The 17372-nt window shown below is 45.4% G+C and overlaps 2 protein-coding genes across 6 annotated transcripts in view; both read left to right on the top strand.

The window, feature by feature from the left end:
* Window positions 1-10700, top strand: part of LOC102449310 (cytosolic phospholipase A2 zeta) — a 45182-nt gene extending 34482 nt beyond the window's left edge. For all 3 annotated transcript variants that reach the window (XM_075927225.1, XM_075927226.1, XM_075927224.1), the window contains 6 exons: window positions 639-776; window positions 1206-1313; window positions 3348-3542; window positions 4323-4489; window positions 6711-6897; window positions 8789-10700. In XM_075927225.1, coding sequence (XP_075783340.1) covers window positions 639-776; window positions 1206-1313; window positions 3348-3542; window positions 4323-4489; window positions 6711-6897; window positions 8789-9012 — 1019 coding nt within the window. In that variant the 3' untranslated portion in view covers window positions 9013-10700. The remainder of the gene's footprint in view (window positions 1-638; window positions 777-1205; window positions 1314-3347; window positions 3543-4322; window positions 4490-6710; window positions 6898-8788) is intronic.
* Window positions 10701-11022: 322 nt separating this feature from the next.
* The window catches only part of LOC102449068 (cytosolic phospholipase A2 zeta-like), a 44336-nt gene continuing 37986 nt past the window's right edge, over window positions 11023-17372 (top strand). The window contains exons 1-2 of one of the 3 annotated variants that reach the window (XM_075927218.1): window positions 11046-11143; window positions 14361-14419. Coding sequence is in view for 1 of the 3 variants with exons in the window: in XM_025188328.2 (XP_025044113.2) it covers window positions 15663-15819 (157 nt within the window). In the remaining 2 variants the exon portion in view is untranslated. Of the gene's footprint in view, window positions 11144-14360; window positions 14420-15507; window positions 15820-17372 lie in introns of those variants that run through there. The other 2 variants (XM_075927219.1, XM_025188328.2) reach the window with 2 other exon arrangements.

The following is a 17372-nucleotide window of genomic DNA, read 5'->3' as shown; positions in this document are numbered from 1 at the left end:
GACTGAGGGGGCCCATTCTGAGACAAACATCTAGACATTCAAGTTGCTGTCATTGCCAGAATTGTAGTATGTGGTGAGACATCCTAAGGCATGGTACACTTGAACCTCTTTATTCTGGCTACCCTGGAAAAACGGTATGCTGGATGTAAAGAATTTGCTGAGCCAAGGAGGGTGCTGCAGGGTCAAGGCATGAGGGAGATGGGGGTGGGCACTTATTTTGCACCCTGCCCCTGGGGGGCATGTGTGGCTCCATGCTCTCCACAGTTTCCGTCACTATGGGAATGGAAGGGAAAAGCCACGAGGGAAGCTGCTGCAGTCCAGAGATAGCAATAGTTCCTGCTGCTTTTGTGCCCTACTCTGCAAGGGACAATGGCTGGTGGATACGTAGACCAGAGGTTTAAGTAATCCCCAAACAACGCTGCACATAGAGTTCCTACAGAGCCTTTCTGGAAGATCCAACTAAATCTTCCCCCAAAATAGTCACATCAGATCTATTAGGTATGGGGTTTTGGGAGAAGGAATTGCTGGTGGGTTATGCTGGAAGAAGCAGAACATCATCTTTAGCCCTCTTATAAGAATAGGATAATTCGCTTCAGAGTTTTTCTGAGATAACTATTGATCTGCTCTCTTACTCTCAGAATGGTGTGAGTTCACTCCCTATGAGGTTGGATTCCGTAAGTATGGAGCTTTCATCCAAACAGAAGATTTTGACAGTGAATTCTTCATGGGGCGGCTGATCCGGAAACGTCCAGAGCCTAGGATCTGCTATCTGCTGGGTAGGCTCTAATGCTGCTGGCTTGGAAAGGAGAGGGCTAGTTCTGTTCTGGGCTTTCAGGAACCACAGGCCCTGTAAATGTTATCCCATCTGTTTCTGGAGAATCTTTCTAAAAAGACTAAAAATCCATCAATGTGTTACCAGATATAGTCTTGTTCTCCTGAGCCTTCTTTTTTTTCTCAGCTCTAATCCTAGGCTACCATTACCTGAAGCCTGGTCACCTGATCCAACCACTAGTTGAAGCCCAAACCCATCACTTGGGAAAGGGATAACGGGCATAGGGTTAAACTCTTCTAAGACGACCAGCTCATCAAAGATAGACAGTGCTGAATGGCAGCACCTCTGTTGACTTGCACTAGGCTTGAGAAAGCTACTAAGGTGTTAAATCCTTCTTCATTTCTATCTTTACTATCTATTCCTCTGCATCTAGGAATTTGGGGCAGTGCCTTTGCTGCAAGTCTGGATGATGTCTGCCTGAAGATGGTTGGTTCAGGACTGGGCTTTCTAGATTCTCTGAAAGAAGTAATCAAAGTCATAGGTAAGGGAATTCTGATTGTACCCTGTAAAACAGTTTTTGTTAAATTGGGTTTTCTAGAGGTCTCTTTTTAGCTTGATCACACAACACAGTAACATAAATCCAAAATGTAAGAAGTCCTGTGGAATTTCCAAGATGAGAGAAGGCCCCACTGGGCTGGATAGTTAACAGTTTCTCTAAAGCTGTATCCTGCTCTCTTCTGTCATGGAGTTTCTCTCAACACTATCACCTCTCTTTACACAATGGATTAAATAATGGTCATTAACTTCTCTTCCTCTCACTCCCTTCCCCCACCCCAGTCTAATCTGGTTCTCCTGACAGCAATATTTTGAGACCCTTCTAGATGGCAGGAGAATGTCGTTTTGTTTTCAGATAAGGAACTGTGGCACAGCCGAGCAGACAGGCTAAATGACTGGTCCAAGATTGTATAGGAAGTTGATTGAAGATCTGGGAATTGAGCTCAAGTCCCTTGAGTCTCAGTCATGTATCTAAACCACAAAGAGAAGAAGGAAGAGCCAATATGTTAGTTGGGTTCTTGAGACCTGGGTTCAATTCCATTCTTGGCCTAGACTTTCTCTGTAACATTAAGAAGTCACTCTGGGCCTCGGTTCTACATTTGTGCAATGGGATAATAGTATTTCCCTACCTCAGAGGGGTGGTGGGAGGATACATACATTACAGATTGTGAGGTGTGCAGGTATTATGGTAACAGTGGGAGATATAGGAGTACCTTCAATAGGCAGGTAGAAAAACCATCCTTCATCTAGCTCTGCATTTGTTGTACCACAGTGTTAGATTTCACTACACTGTGCCTTATTTGTAATCATAAGAAATACTGCAGTGAATGTTCAATATTTATAATATATATTATATATTTATGGTGTCCCTAGCCTCTGTTTGTCAAGGCTGGGAATGGACAGGAGATGGATCACTTGATCATTGTCCTGTCCATTCCCTCTGGGGCACCTGGCATTGGCCACAGTCAGAAGACAGGGTACTGGGATAGATGGGCCTTTGCCCTGACACAGTATGTCCATTCTGATGATCTTATGCCATGGTCACCAACCAGTAGATCGCGATCTACCGGTAGATCTCGGAGGCTCTAAGAGTAGCTCTTGAGCCCTCTCTGAACTGCGCACCTGCGCAGTACATTTACATTAGATTTCTTCATTTCAGGAGCAGCTACTCACTGAGCAACAGCACAGATGAGTAGCTGCGAGAAATGGTGGGAATTTTTTTTTAAAGTAGCAGTATAAAGATTGGGGATAGCAAGTGACGGAGAGGAGGAGAATAGAGAGAGCGGGGCTTCAAGGAAGGGGTGGAGTGGTAGATCTTAGCTTGGTCTGTCATTTAAAAAGTGATCTTGGGTGTAAAAAGGTTGGAGACCACTGTTCTTATGAGTGTTGTTCCTATATGAGAGCATATTCTTGATGTCATTTGATGATAGTTTTCATTAGCATCAGTTTGGAATGGCTATATGACTCATGAGTGAGATTTGAAAGACTTCCTAAATGATGACACTTCAGTATAGACTCAGTTAATTTGCAACAGGTCGAACCTCTATAGTCCTGTGCCTGGTGACCTGACTAGTTCCTAACCGGAGAATTTGCTGGATCATGGGAGGTCAATATTGTCTAGCAACATTACCAAAACTTCCACTGTTTAGAGAGCTCTTAGAAGATATTTAGAAGTAAATTAGGGCTAAATAACAGCACAGAACAACAGGACTAGTGGCTATAAACAACTTTATGGGACTGAGAGAAAGTTGGCCATGCCCATGGTAAGTGCACATCCAGCTAATTAAACTCATGTTGGACCACAGATGGTGCCAGGCCAGTGTGTGCTGGACTAGAGAGGTTCAATCTGTACCTCAGTCTAATCCATTTTTACAATGCCCACATATGTAGGAGAAAAAATAGTCAGGACAATAGACTGAGCTTTCATATGTGGGGAAAAAAAAATAGTACCTGGAAATATTGGGCATGAATGAACATGCTTTTAAATACTTTCTGATCTTTATCATGGCTTGTGTTACAGATGATTGCCGAAGATTCCGTTACCAGGATCGCACTCGATTAAAGACTCGTTTGGTTATACCAGGGGGACCTTTCTTACAAATTTGCCAGGATTTCTTCAAGTCCCGTGTCACCTCTGGGGAAACTTTCAACTTCATGCAAGGCTTGTACCTTCACAAAGAATATGTCAACAACAGGAATTTTGTGACCTGGAAAGGTAGCTATTTGAAAGAAATAAGGCTGTTGGGAAATTCCATTAATATTTTAAAATCATGCATAACTTTAGCATTTAGGGCCAAATTCATTGCTAGTGTAGATTTGGAGCCACTCGATTGAAGTCAGTGGAGGGCTGCTGATTCACACCAGTGACAGAAAATTTGATTCAATTGACAAACTTATTGGCTATGAAATAATATCACCAGCTGGTGATACAAATCTGAGTTCTCCTTTGTTTCCTGAATATCCTCAGTGCAGGTCTGATTTTGGTATGAGAGTATAGAACATGTATTATAGGCTTCTCCTTAAGGTCTCAATGGCTACATCTAGACTGCATCCCTCTGTTGACAGAGGGATGCAAATCAAGCACATTGAAATTGCTAATGAAGCAGGGATTTAAATATCCTGTGCTTCATTAGCATAAACATGGCTGCCGCTTTTTCCCAAAACGGAGCTGTTTCGAAAAAATGAGGTTTATAGGATCTGTTGAAAAAGGGTTTATTTTCAACAGCTCCATGTCTAGACTGCCGCTCTTTTCGAAAAAGCTCCATTTCAGAAAAAAGCGGTGGCCGTGTTTATACTAATGAAGCACGGGATTTTTAAATCCCTGCTTCATTAGCAATTTCAATGCGCCTAATCTACATCTCTCTGTCAACAGAGAAGTGTAGTTTAGACCCACCCAAGGTATTGTTTCATTCTCTGTTTCCAAAGTTTTCCCCATCTTTTTGATAACTAATTTGATTTTTTTGTGTGTGGGGGAATGTCATGTGTGTCTGTTTAGGTACACACCTGGATGCTTTTCCCAACCAGCTGACTCCTACGGAAGATAGCCTGTACCTGGTGGATGGTGGTTTTTCTATCAACTCTCCCTTTCCCTTGGTGCTTCAACCAGAAAGAGATGTAGATGTCATTCTATCATTTAACTACTCTTGGAACGCTCCATTTGAGGTGAGACGCAATTGAGCAGGATCAGACCGGGAAAGAAGCATGGAAATACACATTTTTCATACTGTGGATCATTCCAAGATATTTGAATACAGAGCCTCATGTGGTAGGACATATTGTACTAAATCCAAAACCATTCACGTTGTCACATCATGCAGTTCACTGTGAACTTCACATCACAACACGAACTTCATACGTGGAACTTGACACAAACATTAGTAGCTGAATGCCAGTCTTTCTGCTCAAGAAGAGCGGAAGGTGGTGATGGTTTTTTTGAGCTAACAGAATGCTATTTGTGCTGTAATCAAAAGTGTGTTCACAAAACATTATGCACAGATGGTCAAAATTGATACATAATTTTGAAAAGATTCAGTTTTAATTTGTGTATTTTGAGGGACAACATTTATTTCCAAATCTTCTTCTTATTGATTTTACTATGTCCCCTAGCAACATAACGTCTAGTTTCTGTTAAAAATACATCTACAGAAACTGAGCTCCATCAGATTCAGTTATAAAATCCTAATATTAGACAAACTTTGTCATTCCGTAGTCAATGCCTCCTTATTTTATTGCCAAAAAAGGTGATAGCAATGCTGTGTATTACTTGTCTATGACCCCTCATAAGATATACTGTTAACTTTTGTTCGTTTTAATTTTTGAGTTTTAATTATGGAAGCATTTTATTTATTTATTTATTTTAGCAAAGTGAGAAATCTGAATCCAGTTCTTCAAAGCTTAACCAGAGGTTTGGTCATGTAAAATGATAGTGACTAACTTTTGAAATATATTAGAAAAATTTTAACAAAACTTGTTAAATAACACTTAGGATGTCTACACTTTAAAAAAAAATGTACTGATTTTTCACAGTACCCCTGAGGGGCAGTGTTCCCTCACATTATTTCACACATGGATGGAAAAAATTAATGTGCACTGAGGCAGGTGTGAATGTGTACCACCAGTAGAAACTCATGCTGCTGCCTGTGGGGGCACTCTGCTAATCAGCTGGGTGGCATTTGAATCTCTACTGGCCACTCAAGTGCTTAGCTTACAGGGAACACTGTGTGAGGTAATATTTACCCCATTTTACAGATGAGGAAAATGGAAAGAGGGAGGTCAAATGACTTGGGTCTGTATCTGAAGGAATTTCTATTTTTGGAAAAAATACATGAAAAGTATACATATGTAGTCTCAATTACTGTATTCTTCGAAAATGAAGGCTGGAGTGAGAGTTTGGAGGAGAGGAGCAGGGGGTAGGTGTCTTAGGGGCAGAGGACTAGTGAGGGTGATGCTGCTCTGATGCAGACTCCTCCCAGGGGACCAGGGCAGTGCTCCCCTGACAGCAGCCACCTCCCCAAGTTGCCCTCCCTCACGACCTGCAGGCTGTCTGGATGGACCAGTCTATGGAGGCTGCCCCCTCCTGCAGCAACCTTCCCGCGGCCTGCAGGCTGTCTGGGGTTGGGGTACCTCAAGGCTCTAGGGGCTGCTCCCACCTGTAGCCGCCTCTCCCCCCTTGCAGCCTCTAGGCTACTTTGGAAGGTGAGACTCCAGGGATGGCTTCTCATGGAGCCTGCAGGTTGTCGGAGTGGGGTGAGGCTTGGGGTGCTGCCTTCAGCACCCTCCCTTACCTGTGGCCTGCAGGCTGTTTGGGGAGAGGCCAGGCTCTGTTTCCTCCCCTCCAGCAGCCCCTGCAGGCTCTCCAGGGGGACAGGGCGCATGCTCCTTACTGTGGTGCTGGCAAGCTGTCAGAACCCCAGCCCTTCTGGTTGCTCTATTCGTGCTGCAACTGCCCCCAGTGGCCACTCTCAGTATGGCGTCACTCCCATTTCTGTGCCCCTCCCTTTCACGTTCTTCCTTTCTGTGCCCTCTTCCATTCCACATTATGGGAAATAGTCCCATTCCTGGCATTTCCCATTTTCCAAGCACAACCAAACCCTGACCTTGATTTAAGTCAAGGTAAGAGGAAGCTGCATTCCAAATTTGGTGGTCCTAGGTCTTATCATTTGGGAGGAGTTCTTGAACAAATGGACAAACAGATGCACAGACAGACACACTCTAAAATATGTATGTTTATGAAAGAGAGAGAGAGAGATTTGCCACATAACAGAAGTTCTATATGAATGTTGAATAGTTGATAGTTGTGCCATAATTATTAGAAGGAAGATATTCTCTATTTTTCTGTTTCCTCTGGGTAAAACAAGACCTGACTTTTGTTCTATAATTGAAGGTTTTACAGTTGACTCAGAAATATTGTGAAGAACGGGACATCCCCTTTCCAAAAATCATCTTGAATGAGGAAGATGAGAAGAATCCAAAAGAGTGTTACATGTTTATGGATGATGAGAACCCAAATGCTCCTATAATTCTTCATTTCCCATTGGTGAATGACACATTCCAGAAATACAAGGCACCAGGTAAAGGAGTGTGCATCAAGACCCTGTGATTAAGGTATTCAGGTATGATTAGCCAGACAGAATGAGGGACTGGCTGAACTTTCCTAACGATGAAATTTTTTCAGTTGTACCGTATTTTCCGGCGTATTAGGCGACTGGGCGAATAAGACGACCCCCTAATTTTCTAGTTAAAACATAGGTTTTCGCCTATACTCGCCGTATAAGACTACCCCCCCTTAAGAGGCCAATCGGCAGCACCCCAGCTGCTCTGCCCCAGGGTCCACAACAAAAGCCTGGTCTGCTGGGGGGGGAGGCGCACTAGCTGTGCGCCCCCCTCCCGCCAGCAGACCAGGGACACGGGGAGCAAAGCCGCAGCGGGGTGCGGCACCTCTGAGGCTTTGCCAGAGCAAAGCCTCAGAGGCGCGGGACCCCGCTGCTGCTGCGGCTTTGCTCCCGGTGCCCCTGGTCTGCTGGGGACCGTCTCCAGCAGACCAGGGACACCGGGAGCAAAGCTGCAGCCGCGGCAGGGTCCCACGCCTCTGAGGCTTTGCCAGAGCAAAGCCTCAGAGGTGCAGGACCCCTCCGCCTCCCCGGCTTTGCTCCCGGTGTCCCTGGTCTGCTGGAGATGGTCCCCAGCAGACCAGGGGCACCGGGAGCAAAGCCGAAGCGGCGGCGGCGAGAAAAGCCCCGTTCGTACCTGCAAGTCGGGGACTGCCTGTATGTTTATACCCGGCGTATAAGACGACCCCCGATTTTTGGGGGATGTTTTTTAGTATAAAAAGTCATCTTATACGCCGGAAAATACGGTAGTTGTGTTGGCTCCATGGTATGAGACACAAGGTGGGTGAGGTAATATATTTTATTGGAACAACTTCTGTTGGTGAGAGACGAGCTTTTGAGCTTATATAGAGCTCTTTCTTGATCAGGAGACCAGTATGAAGACTAAAAGATAAAAAATATTACCAATAAGGGAGATTATCTCTCTCACCTTATCTCCCTAACCATAAAGTAACACAGTTTTCTCAGACCTAGTTCCTGTAAGCTATTGGCTCTGTTACTTTTTTACAGAAAGAGCCTCAGAAGTGTTTACTTTTGGTGAAGGGAGGAATGGGGCTGTCCCAAAAGCTATTTTAAAGTATGGGGGAATTCGAGTAGACAATTATTTGCTCCTTTATGAACTAACCCTTTCCTTACCAAGTAGTTTGACGTATATAATGGCAGATATAGATGTGAACTAATATTTCTGGAGTTTATCCTTTCTCTGGTGACTTGGGGGTTACTGTTATTGGTATTATAAAGAGGTCTGTACAGTCGTTTTGCTTTGCCTCAAGTCTTATAATGTAAGCATTCCCAGCTGTTTTTTGACATGAGATCCTGAAATGCCTTTTAACTCATAAGACCCCATTGCTCATTTTAAAATCAAGTTTAATTACAACAGAAGGTGCAGGGGCCTTTTTCTGTATATAGGGTTCGCTGTGAGCAGCTAACATATGTTGAAGCTCAAGTGTCCCTATCTACATTAGGATGTTAAAACCAAGTTTTAAAAACACACTTTTTCTCTAAATGTGGGCAGCCACTTCCTGGACGGATTAACATTGTTACCTTGGAGTCAGGTTCGTATTTCTTATCCCCAAATTAATATTGTAGCGTCATGCTGTGATCTGTTCCCACAAAACAATATTTTCTCTCTTTGACCTGTATTTTTGGAAGACAGTGGAAGTATGAAGTGGAGATGATACTTTGGCTCAAAGCTTGAAAACTAAAGAATTGTGATTTGAGTGTGCTGAAATCACTTCTTGAGTAATTCCTGAACAGGAGAGTGACCAAACTTTGCTTAGTCTGTGACCTTCATTGGTGATTCAATGAAAGGGTTCTTGTAAGACTTTCACAGTTTATTTTTCTCTGATTGCAGGAGTAGAACGCAAATCAGAAGATGAGAAATCTTTTGGTGACTTTGTCATTAAGGGAAAAGACTCGCCTTACCGCACGCTGAACTTCACCTTTAAACCCTATGACTTTGACAGGCTGGTGGAAGTGACCCGTTACAATGTTCTGAACAACAAGGCCATTCTCCAAAAAGCCCTAAATTTGGCTCTGAGCAGGAGGAGGAGGAAGAAGAAGAGCTATAGGCTCTGAGAACCTTCCTGGCAAAGGACATGGATGGACTGCAGTGCACCAAAGGCATATGGGTCAAGTAAGAATGCTGAAGGCCGAAGTAGTTGAAAGCCACCTTCATTTGAATGGGAGAAGCATAGTTTAATTCCCTACATGTCACACTAAAAACTGACCAGATATGGTAGAAATCTCTCCCTCTCCCCCCACTCCTGTTGTACTTTGCTACAGTTTGTAAAGCCCATGAAGATAATAGTTGTTTTTCATTGCTAACTGTCTGGTATTAAGAAACCAAACTAGGTACATTGTGAGGTAACAGGAGTTCCTCTCTTGTTACTCAGCACAGTCACAGATTCATCTAAGTTCTGGCTGTGCAGGGTGGTAGGGATGCTGATATGAGGTATAACAATCCTCCTCGTTCCTGAGCCAGTGATGCATGTTTTTAGTTATGGATCTCTGTGGAGGAGAGGGTGTTTAAGTGTAGGTTATGCAGACAAATGTATCTTGGGGACTGGATTGGTTAAGGCCACACTACTCCATTTTTGTGCTGTGACACATCTAGAATTTGAAGCCAGGTAACCAGTGGTGAAAGTCCATTCAGGAGCTGTGCCAAGTCATGGAGAAAATCCTGGTTTGTTGGCAGAGATTCCTCTGTTCAAGGCATGGATAAAGTGGGCTAATTCCTCTACACAGTTTAATTTAGCCAATGCCAAAAGGAACTCTTTTAAAAATCTGCTAATATAATAATGTTGTTTTTGTTCTATAAAACCCTAGATATCTTGGTCCTAGCAGCTTTAGAGGCTGACTCTCTCTCCTTATGTGATACCAGAGCTATTGTCCTAATTTCTGTCTAACATAATTGGGGAGGCATTGGGAGTTCCCAGGAAAGGATCCTTGGTGATGGAAATTGCTTCCTCTTGCTGCTGCAACCTGACTCACCAGAGCCTGGAATCGTTGCCCTTCAGATGCTGCAAAAACTCATCTGTTTGTTTTCTCAGATATTTCCTGGGGAGGAGGAAGACAGGCCATTTTTCCATAATGGGTAGGTTGTAGGGAGGTCTGTTTTTTTATAAGATATTTGGGACAGTGCCTTGTTTAGGATTTTATTTTGTTAGTGTGCGTTTTAGAGGACTACTTTGATGCAGCAACTGCTTGAGATAGGTGTAACTACTAAATATGAATAAATAAAATGAATGCAAGATGCTGCTTCTGCATTGTGGGGTAGAATTACTGCACTGCAGAAAGAACTTTTAAGCAGAAGAAAATAATCCTCAAGGAATGTCTAAAATGTATTGGGGAATAACCACTATCCATGTGTATGGTGTCTAATTTGAACTGAATGTGCTGACTGTGTGTTTTAACTTTTATGACAGAAGTTTGATGTCCCATTCAAAGCAGACCATAATGTAGTTGTAACTTTTCAAGAACACTGTGCAACTTCATTTCTATAAAGAAAAGAGTATTTTCTACATTTCCTTTTAATAAAACAAAAATAATTTTGCTATGGGCTGCTTTTCAGGCCACAAAGCTCAAGTGGAGGGTTGTTCTTCTTTACTTATTGGTGCTTGTTCAGCTTCATGATAGTTCTACCTCCTCCAGTTTTAAGTACCTTCTAATTAAAGGTAAATAATAACAACAAATACAATACCTACCTCTCAACATATTGTCTTTTCATCGGTTGTTCTCAAAGCACTTTACATAAGAACATAAGAACGGCCGTGTGACGGACCCAGCAGGGTCCGCACTAGGAGCGGGGGAGGCCCCCCCTCCCCAGCGGGAAGCGGCGGCCAGGGACGGCCAGAAGCCGCTCTGCGCGGCGCCGCCGGCTCCGCCGCGGCCAAAGGCGGGGGCGGGCGCGCGCCAGAGGAGACGGGGGAGACCCCGGGAGCCCGGGAGGCGTCCGGCGAGGGCGGAAGCCGCGGGCGCGCTTCGGCAGGGGCCGCGCGGGAACCCCCTAGAGGGGGCGGGGCTGACGCCCCTGACGTCACCCGTCCGCGCCCATAACAGGGGCGCCGGGACGCCCAGGCCGAGGGAAGCGAGCGGGCAGCCACCCTGGCTTCCCGGCACCCCAAGCACCCGGCTTTCCGGGCGACCAAGGGAGACGACCCCGGCAACTGGAGGCTCGCCCTGGGACGAGCCCGGCGTCTGCGACGGGGTAAGTGACTTGACTCTGCACCGGCCCGGGGGGCCGGCGCAGCGGGAGTGGAAGGAGTCCGAGGCGGGGCCGTTCTGGCGCCCGTGGGCAGGCGAGTTTCGGGCGGCTGCCCCGCCTGCCGTGAGGGGAGCGCTTTAAAGCACCCACCTCACTTAGGGCCTCGGGCTGGGACCCGGTGGTGAGGGCGGGCCCGGGTCCCCCACTCCCCCACGCCCCGACCTCAACGTAGGTCCACAAGGCGGCGACGGTCGCACACACCACCCCTCCCCTTCCCCGCGGAGAGGGGCAACAAGACAAGGGGGGGCAATACGTAGAGGGACGGCTCAAGAGCCCCGGTCGGGCCCCCGGCCGGGGGCCGCCCGGGAGGTTACAGGTCCGGGTCCGCCGAGCCCCCTCGGCCCTACTCGGGGCGAGGGGTGATCGCACCTGGGGCCGGACTCGCCCGTGAACCCTGGAGGACAGGGTAACAGGGCGTTCGAAAGGCGGTGGGTACGCGGAGTCCCACCCCACCCCACCCCGCTGGCCTAGCCCGGGGGATTTGGGGGTGCGGAGCTCGCACCCGTAAAACCCGCCACAGGCCGTACTAGGTCAGACCTAAGGTCCATCTAGCCCAGTATCCTGTTTACCGACAGTGGCCAACACCAGGTGCCCAGAGAGGGTTGACCGAAGACAATGATCAAGCGATTTGTCTCCTGCCATCCTTCTCCAGCCTCTGACAAACAGAGGCCAGGGACACCCATTTCTATCCCCTGGCTAATAGCCTTTTATGGACCTAACCTCCATGAAATTATCTAGCTTCTCTTTAAACTCTGTTTTAAAGAAAGGTGAGTATCATTATCCTTATTTTACAGGTAGGGAACCTGACCACAGTGACTTGCCAGGGACATCCCAGAAAGCCAGGAACAGAGCCAGAAGTAGAACCCAAGTCTCCTGAGTCTGACCAGTGCTCTATCCATTAGGGAATAGTGCTAAAATATACTCCAATCCTAAAAATATAGTCTATCTACATTCTAGGGGCCTTGCTTTTCAGTGTACTGAATAACTGCAGTTCTGAGTGGTTAAACTGCCTTGCCACCAGGCTGCGTCCACCACTTTTATGTCCTTTTCTCCTGTTGAGGCATGACGAGAATCCCCAATTCAGTGCTATCCGTTTTCATTATTTTCAGTACAGATCAACCTCTTTTCTTTGTAGGACTGAGAACGCTATCGTCTTTTCTTTTTACCAATAAATTAAAGAGAGTAATTGCATTGTTCGTTTATAAATATTCCTGACTGGGCTCTGCTAAAGCCTTGCATCCACGTTGGGCTTGGGATGTTTAGTGCGGTATGGTGGGTGGGGTATAGAAGAGAGATTGGGGTAGAGGACTGGGGTAGAGTTTGGGATAGAGGGAAGGGAGTGTGGGGTCTGAGGGGGAATTTGGGTGAAGAAGGGAGTTGTGATCTGGGACAGGCTGGAGTGAAGGGTCCAGGAAAGGTTATGGGTACAGAAAAGGATTCTGGCTTAGGGAAGGGGTGTAGAAGGGGGTGCAGGGTCTGGGAGGGAGTTGTGACTTGGGGGGAAGGGTGCAGAGGGTTTGGGTGGTGACATGGGGCAGGGAAATGGAGTGCAGGGTCAGAGAGGGGTATGTGTGCAGGAAAGGATTTGGCCTGGGGGATGAGTGCAGGAGGGGATGCAAGGTCTGGGAGGGAATTGTGACTTGGAGGAGGTGGGGAGAGGGGATACTGAGGGGTGGCCTGGAGCAGGTAGTTGGGGGGAGAAGGGGGATAGGGTGCCAGAGAGGCAGTCTCTGGCTGGGAGGTGCTTATCTAGGTGGCTCCCAGCTAGCAGCTCTGCAGACTCCAGCCTGTGCGCTGGGTGGCTGCTCCATATGTGTCTGCTCCAGCATGGGCAGGTGGTTGTGAGGAGGCCTCATTCACTGCCCCTGCCTTCAGCAAACTATCTCAACTCCAATAGAAGCTGGAGGATTTTGTTGGGGCAAAGACTGTGCACAAAACTTTCTCCTCCCTGCCCAGACAACAGAGCAATTAGCAACCTGCAATTTAAAGCTGCTGTGGCTGCTTTGTAGCAAAGGTGCTGGTAAGGCACCCATGGGCCGGATCTGGTGGCTTGGCTGGCTGGATCCAGCCTGCTAGCTGCCTCTTGCTCACCTCTGGTTTAGATGGTGATACCGTCACTAGAATGGGACGTGGCTTTCTGTCTGCTCTTCATTTTTATCACCAGCCAGTTGGCTGAGACTCCACAAACCTGTCAGAAAATGGGTTGACTTTGTAATTTTGTGTACAGTATAAACCAAATAAATCTTTAAGAACACTACACCAGGCTGATCTTGATTGTATCAGCTGTTTTACTTTGATTCTGGATTCAGCCCTGAAACTTGCAGAAATTAGGGTGAGTGTACAAATAAAACAAAACTGACAACAAGTTTTCCATGATGCCCTGTGCAGCAAAGTTTTGCATTATTCCCAACAAGTCAACTATTTTGCAAGCATTTTGATACAGGTTGCACCTCCCAAATCCGGGACTCTCTGGTCCAGTAACATCCATGGTCCAGTAGGACCACAGATGTTCCTGAACTAGAAAGCCCCAGATTGGGAGCATAGTCACAGGAGGACCAGTGGTAGCAGGGCCGGGGCTAGCTTCCGACAGCCTCGCTGGGACAAGAGTCGGGGAGCAGCAGCGGGGTTGGGGCTGGCATCTGGAAATCTGGCAGGAGCCAGGCAGCGGGGCTGGGGCCAGATCTGGCCAGCAACCACACAATGGGGCTAGAGCCATCCTGCAGGGCAGGCAGTAGGCGGGCTGGCAAGGGCCGAAGATAGAGGGACCAGCCAGGGCCCAAGTGGAGCTGGCAGGGAAGAGGAGAAGTGGGCTGGGTACTCAGTGGCAGGGGACCCTCCCCTGGTTCAGCAAATTCCCTAGTTCGGGACCAGTCAGGGCCTGAAGGTGCCGGACCAGAGAAGTCCAACCTATATCACAATTTCTGGCTGCAAGAGATCTAAAATGCTTGTCTGTGCTTAAATGAGCCCCATTGACAGAACTTAACTTGTGCTGCTGCAGTTGGTAAAGGTGAGTCTTAGTCACAAAATTCAGCTCTGAAAGTATGTCTAAAATTTGGGGAGTTCTGTCTGGTGGTTTGATTTTGGTCCCATTTTTTCCCTTTGAATTTGTAAATCTGCATCTACGAATTTTTCCAAGCATTGTTCTACTTCCTTTTCCTAGATTTGCATGGGAAAATCTCTTCTTGTAACCCATCAAGGCAGCATTGTTTGTGCTAACAGGTACACCAGGCTTTAAATGACAGCAAATTACAGTTTGTTGAAAGGCTGTTGCTTTTGAACATGATCCTTCTGAATTTGGGAGGTGGTATATGTTATGATGGAAGAAACGTGCTCCTCTTCACATCTAACTTGCAATATTTACTAGTGCAGAGGGAAGTAGAGTGACAGTAACATTTGATGTGCTGAATTGTGATGGTTTTATCCTACTACAAATGCACACTACATAGGAACCAATCAAATCTTTTACTTAAGATCATCAGGCATAAAATGTGCATGGTGAGTGTATCAACCCACAGTGCCATGCAGTGTTGTCCCTTAGGATTTTGCCTTGCTTGCAGAATTTATTATTAGATGGGTTTAGTTCTAGTGTAAAGATCAGTTCTTAAAAGATCAAAAGTTGTACGCAAACCCTGCTTATAGCAGTAGGAAACAATGGACAACAAAACCAATACCCTGCCTCTTCTCTAGAGTTTTCATTACAATGATCTCAAAGTCCTTTACAATCATGAATAAACTTTTCCTGTAAACATCCCTAAGAAGTAAATAGGTATTACTGTTCTCATTTTACTGATGGCTTACCTGTGATTGCAGCTTATTGTACCACACATATGACATGAGCTGCCTTCCCGCAACATGTTTATGGCTTGCTTGGCCCCTGCCCCAGCAGCTGAGGCAGAAGTGGTCTGCCCTTCACTACTGAGGACAAGGGCTGAGTGAGCTGAAGTCCCCTCTTCCCCCAGCATGCTCAGCTTCTGTCCCTGGCAACCAAGCCCAGGCAGAGAGCTAGCCACTGCTGCCTCCTAGGTAGGTGCTCTCAGGCAGAAGCAGCTGCATCCTATTCCCCACCTGGCTACCAGGGAGAACAGTCAACATGTCAATAGGGAGATGTAGGGAAAGGAGTATAGAGCCTCTCTCACTCCCCACCCTCAACAGGCCAATCTGTGGTGGGGGAGAGGGAGATAGATGTGACCCTACATAACTCCCTCTTCATTTCCTTTATTGTACCAGAAGCAATAAGGCCCATTTCTCATACTTTTGTTTTCCTTTTTAAGATGCAATCCAAAAACCACAAGGCTAACTGAGTTTGGAGGAAAAATCCTGAACCTCCATTTGCTGTGCTTGTAATATTTTAATGAGTCAGTGTGGGCAATTGTGTCTAACTTCTGACTTTGGGAATTCAATATGAACAATGATATTGAAACTCTTCCAGAACTCCTGTCCCAGGGGTTGATGAATGTGCTGAATGTCATTCATACCTCAGGTTTTCCTACATGTAACTTGTGATGTCACATGTGACATCAGATCATTAGAATCTAATGTCCAGTGGAAATTCCAGAAGGCACCATTAGAATCCATCAACCAGTCTGTGTTGGCTTCAGTTAGAGGAACAGGAATCCCAGGTACCAGTAGCCCAAAAAATCCAGTGTCGCTTTTCAGAATCTAATTGACCACTTAAAGCCATTGTGACAATGTTAGGTGCCATCACAATGCAAATAATGAAGCCCCATTCAGGGAGTGCGGCCCCATTGTCTTTGGCATTGTATCAAAAAGAGTTCTGTGCTCCAGAGAGATTAGGCTTGAAGTATATGACAAATTGTCAATAGGTGGATGCTACTGACGGGAGCACGAGTAATAATGAGATTATTATGATTAGGGTAAACCAGCAGTCATCGATCGATTGCATAGTAAAAATCAACTGAAGATTTTCAAGTGACCCTAGAAGCGAAAGTTGTACCTTAAATAAATACAAAGATACTATTTCATGGATTTCCAATGGGACTTTGTATTTGTTCTGTGACTTTGATTTGAAGGTCTTTTGGAGAGATTTTTTTATTCAGAACAGGTGCTTCCGTTACTTCCATGTGCATTTTCAAAATGAGTGTGATGTTATATGTATTTATATTTTTGAAGCTTTTATGGCCTGCAGTGTAAACAATGAGCCTTTAAATACTGTCTCTCTAGAATGACTGTATTTGTACACCAAGATAGCTCTGCTTGCATTTGGGAGAGGGGAATGGCTTTTTAGGTTCTTTTCAGTGTCTCAGGTAAAATACATTTTTTCAATGTCCATGAACTGATTTATTTTTAAAGCATGAGAAGAGAATGAGGCAACTAATGTAAAACACATATCAATAACATTGTGATGACAATAACTCTCATATCAGTTTGATCTCATATCGGTTTTTGATCTGAGGAAGTGGGTCTGGCCCACGAAAGCTAATCATCTAATAAACCATCTTGTTAGTCTTTAAAGTGCTACATTGTCCAGCATTTTGTCTCATATCAGGAAATTCATAGCTCATGCCCCTCCCACTCTTACTATTATTTATTATTCCTGTAGGAAAATGTGTAGGTGCTTTATAGACAAACAAGATATGGTTGGTCCTTCTCCCCTGGGATGAACTTGGAAACAAATTATGGGGAAAGGATAGAGGAAAGATGAGTGATCCAATAATTAAAAAAATCATGAGATGAGCATGTACTCACTTCTTGTGTGTTCCTTTACATTTCTTAACTTTGTATATCTTATATATTGCCTTCAGATCTGAGCATTTCCACATCTTTAATGTATTCCTCCTCACAAGACCCTCATGAGGAGAAAAATATTAGTATCCACATTTTACAGATGGAGAGTTGACTTGCCCAATCCCCAGTTTGCATGAAGTCTGTGGTGGAACTAGAACAAGAGTCCAGGTCTCCCATCTTCTAAACTAGTGTCCTAGTCACTGGACCATCATTTCTCTGACACATATAGCTATTACGAAGTCTGTGTAAATATAAATGTTTCAAGAAGTAAATTCAGTTGAAAGAGCAAGAGTGGTGGAATGGAAGTAATAAACTAAAAACTAAGGAAAAAAAGTCTCAAGGAATTTAAAGGAACAGTATGAAGTTGAATGGCACAATATTTTAAGGATTAGTCTTCTGATGTAATAACAGAGGGAAACCCAGGAGT

This window comes from Pelodiscus sinensis, chromosome 4, assembly GCF_049634645.1.
Source record: "Pelodiscus sinensis isolate JC-2024 chromosome 4, ASM4963464v1, whole genome shotgun sequence".
Lineage (NCBI taxonomy): Eukaryota > Metazoa > Chordata > Testudines > Trionychidae > Pelodiscus > Pelodiscus sinensis.
Note: the sequence above shows the minus strand (reverse complement) of the source record. Positions and strands in the feature narration are given on the sequence as shown.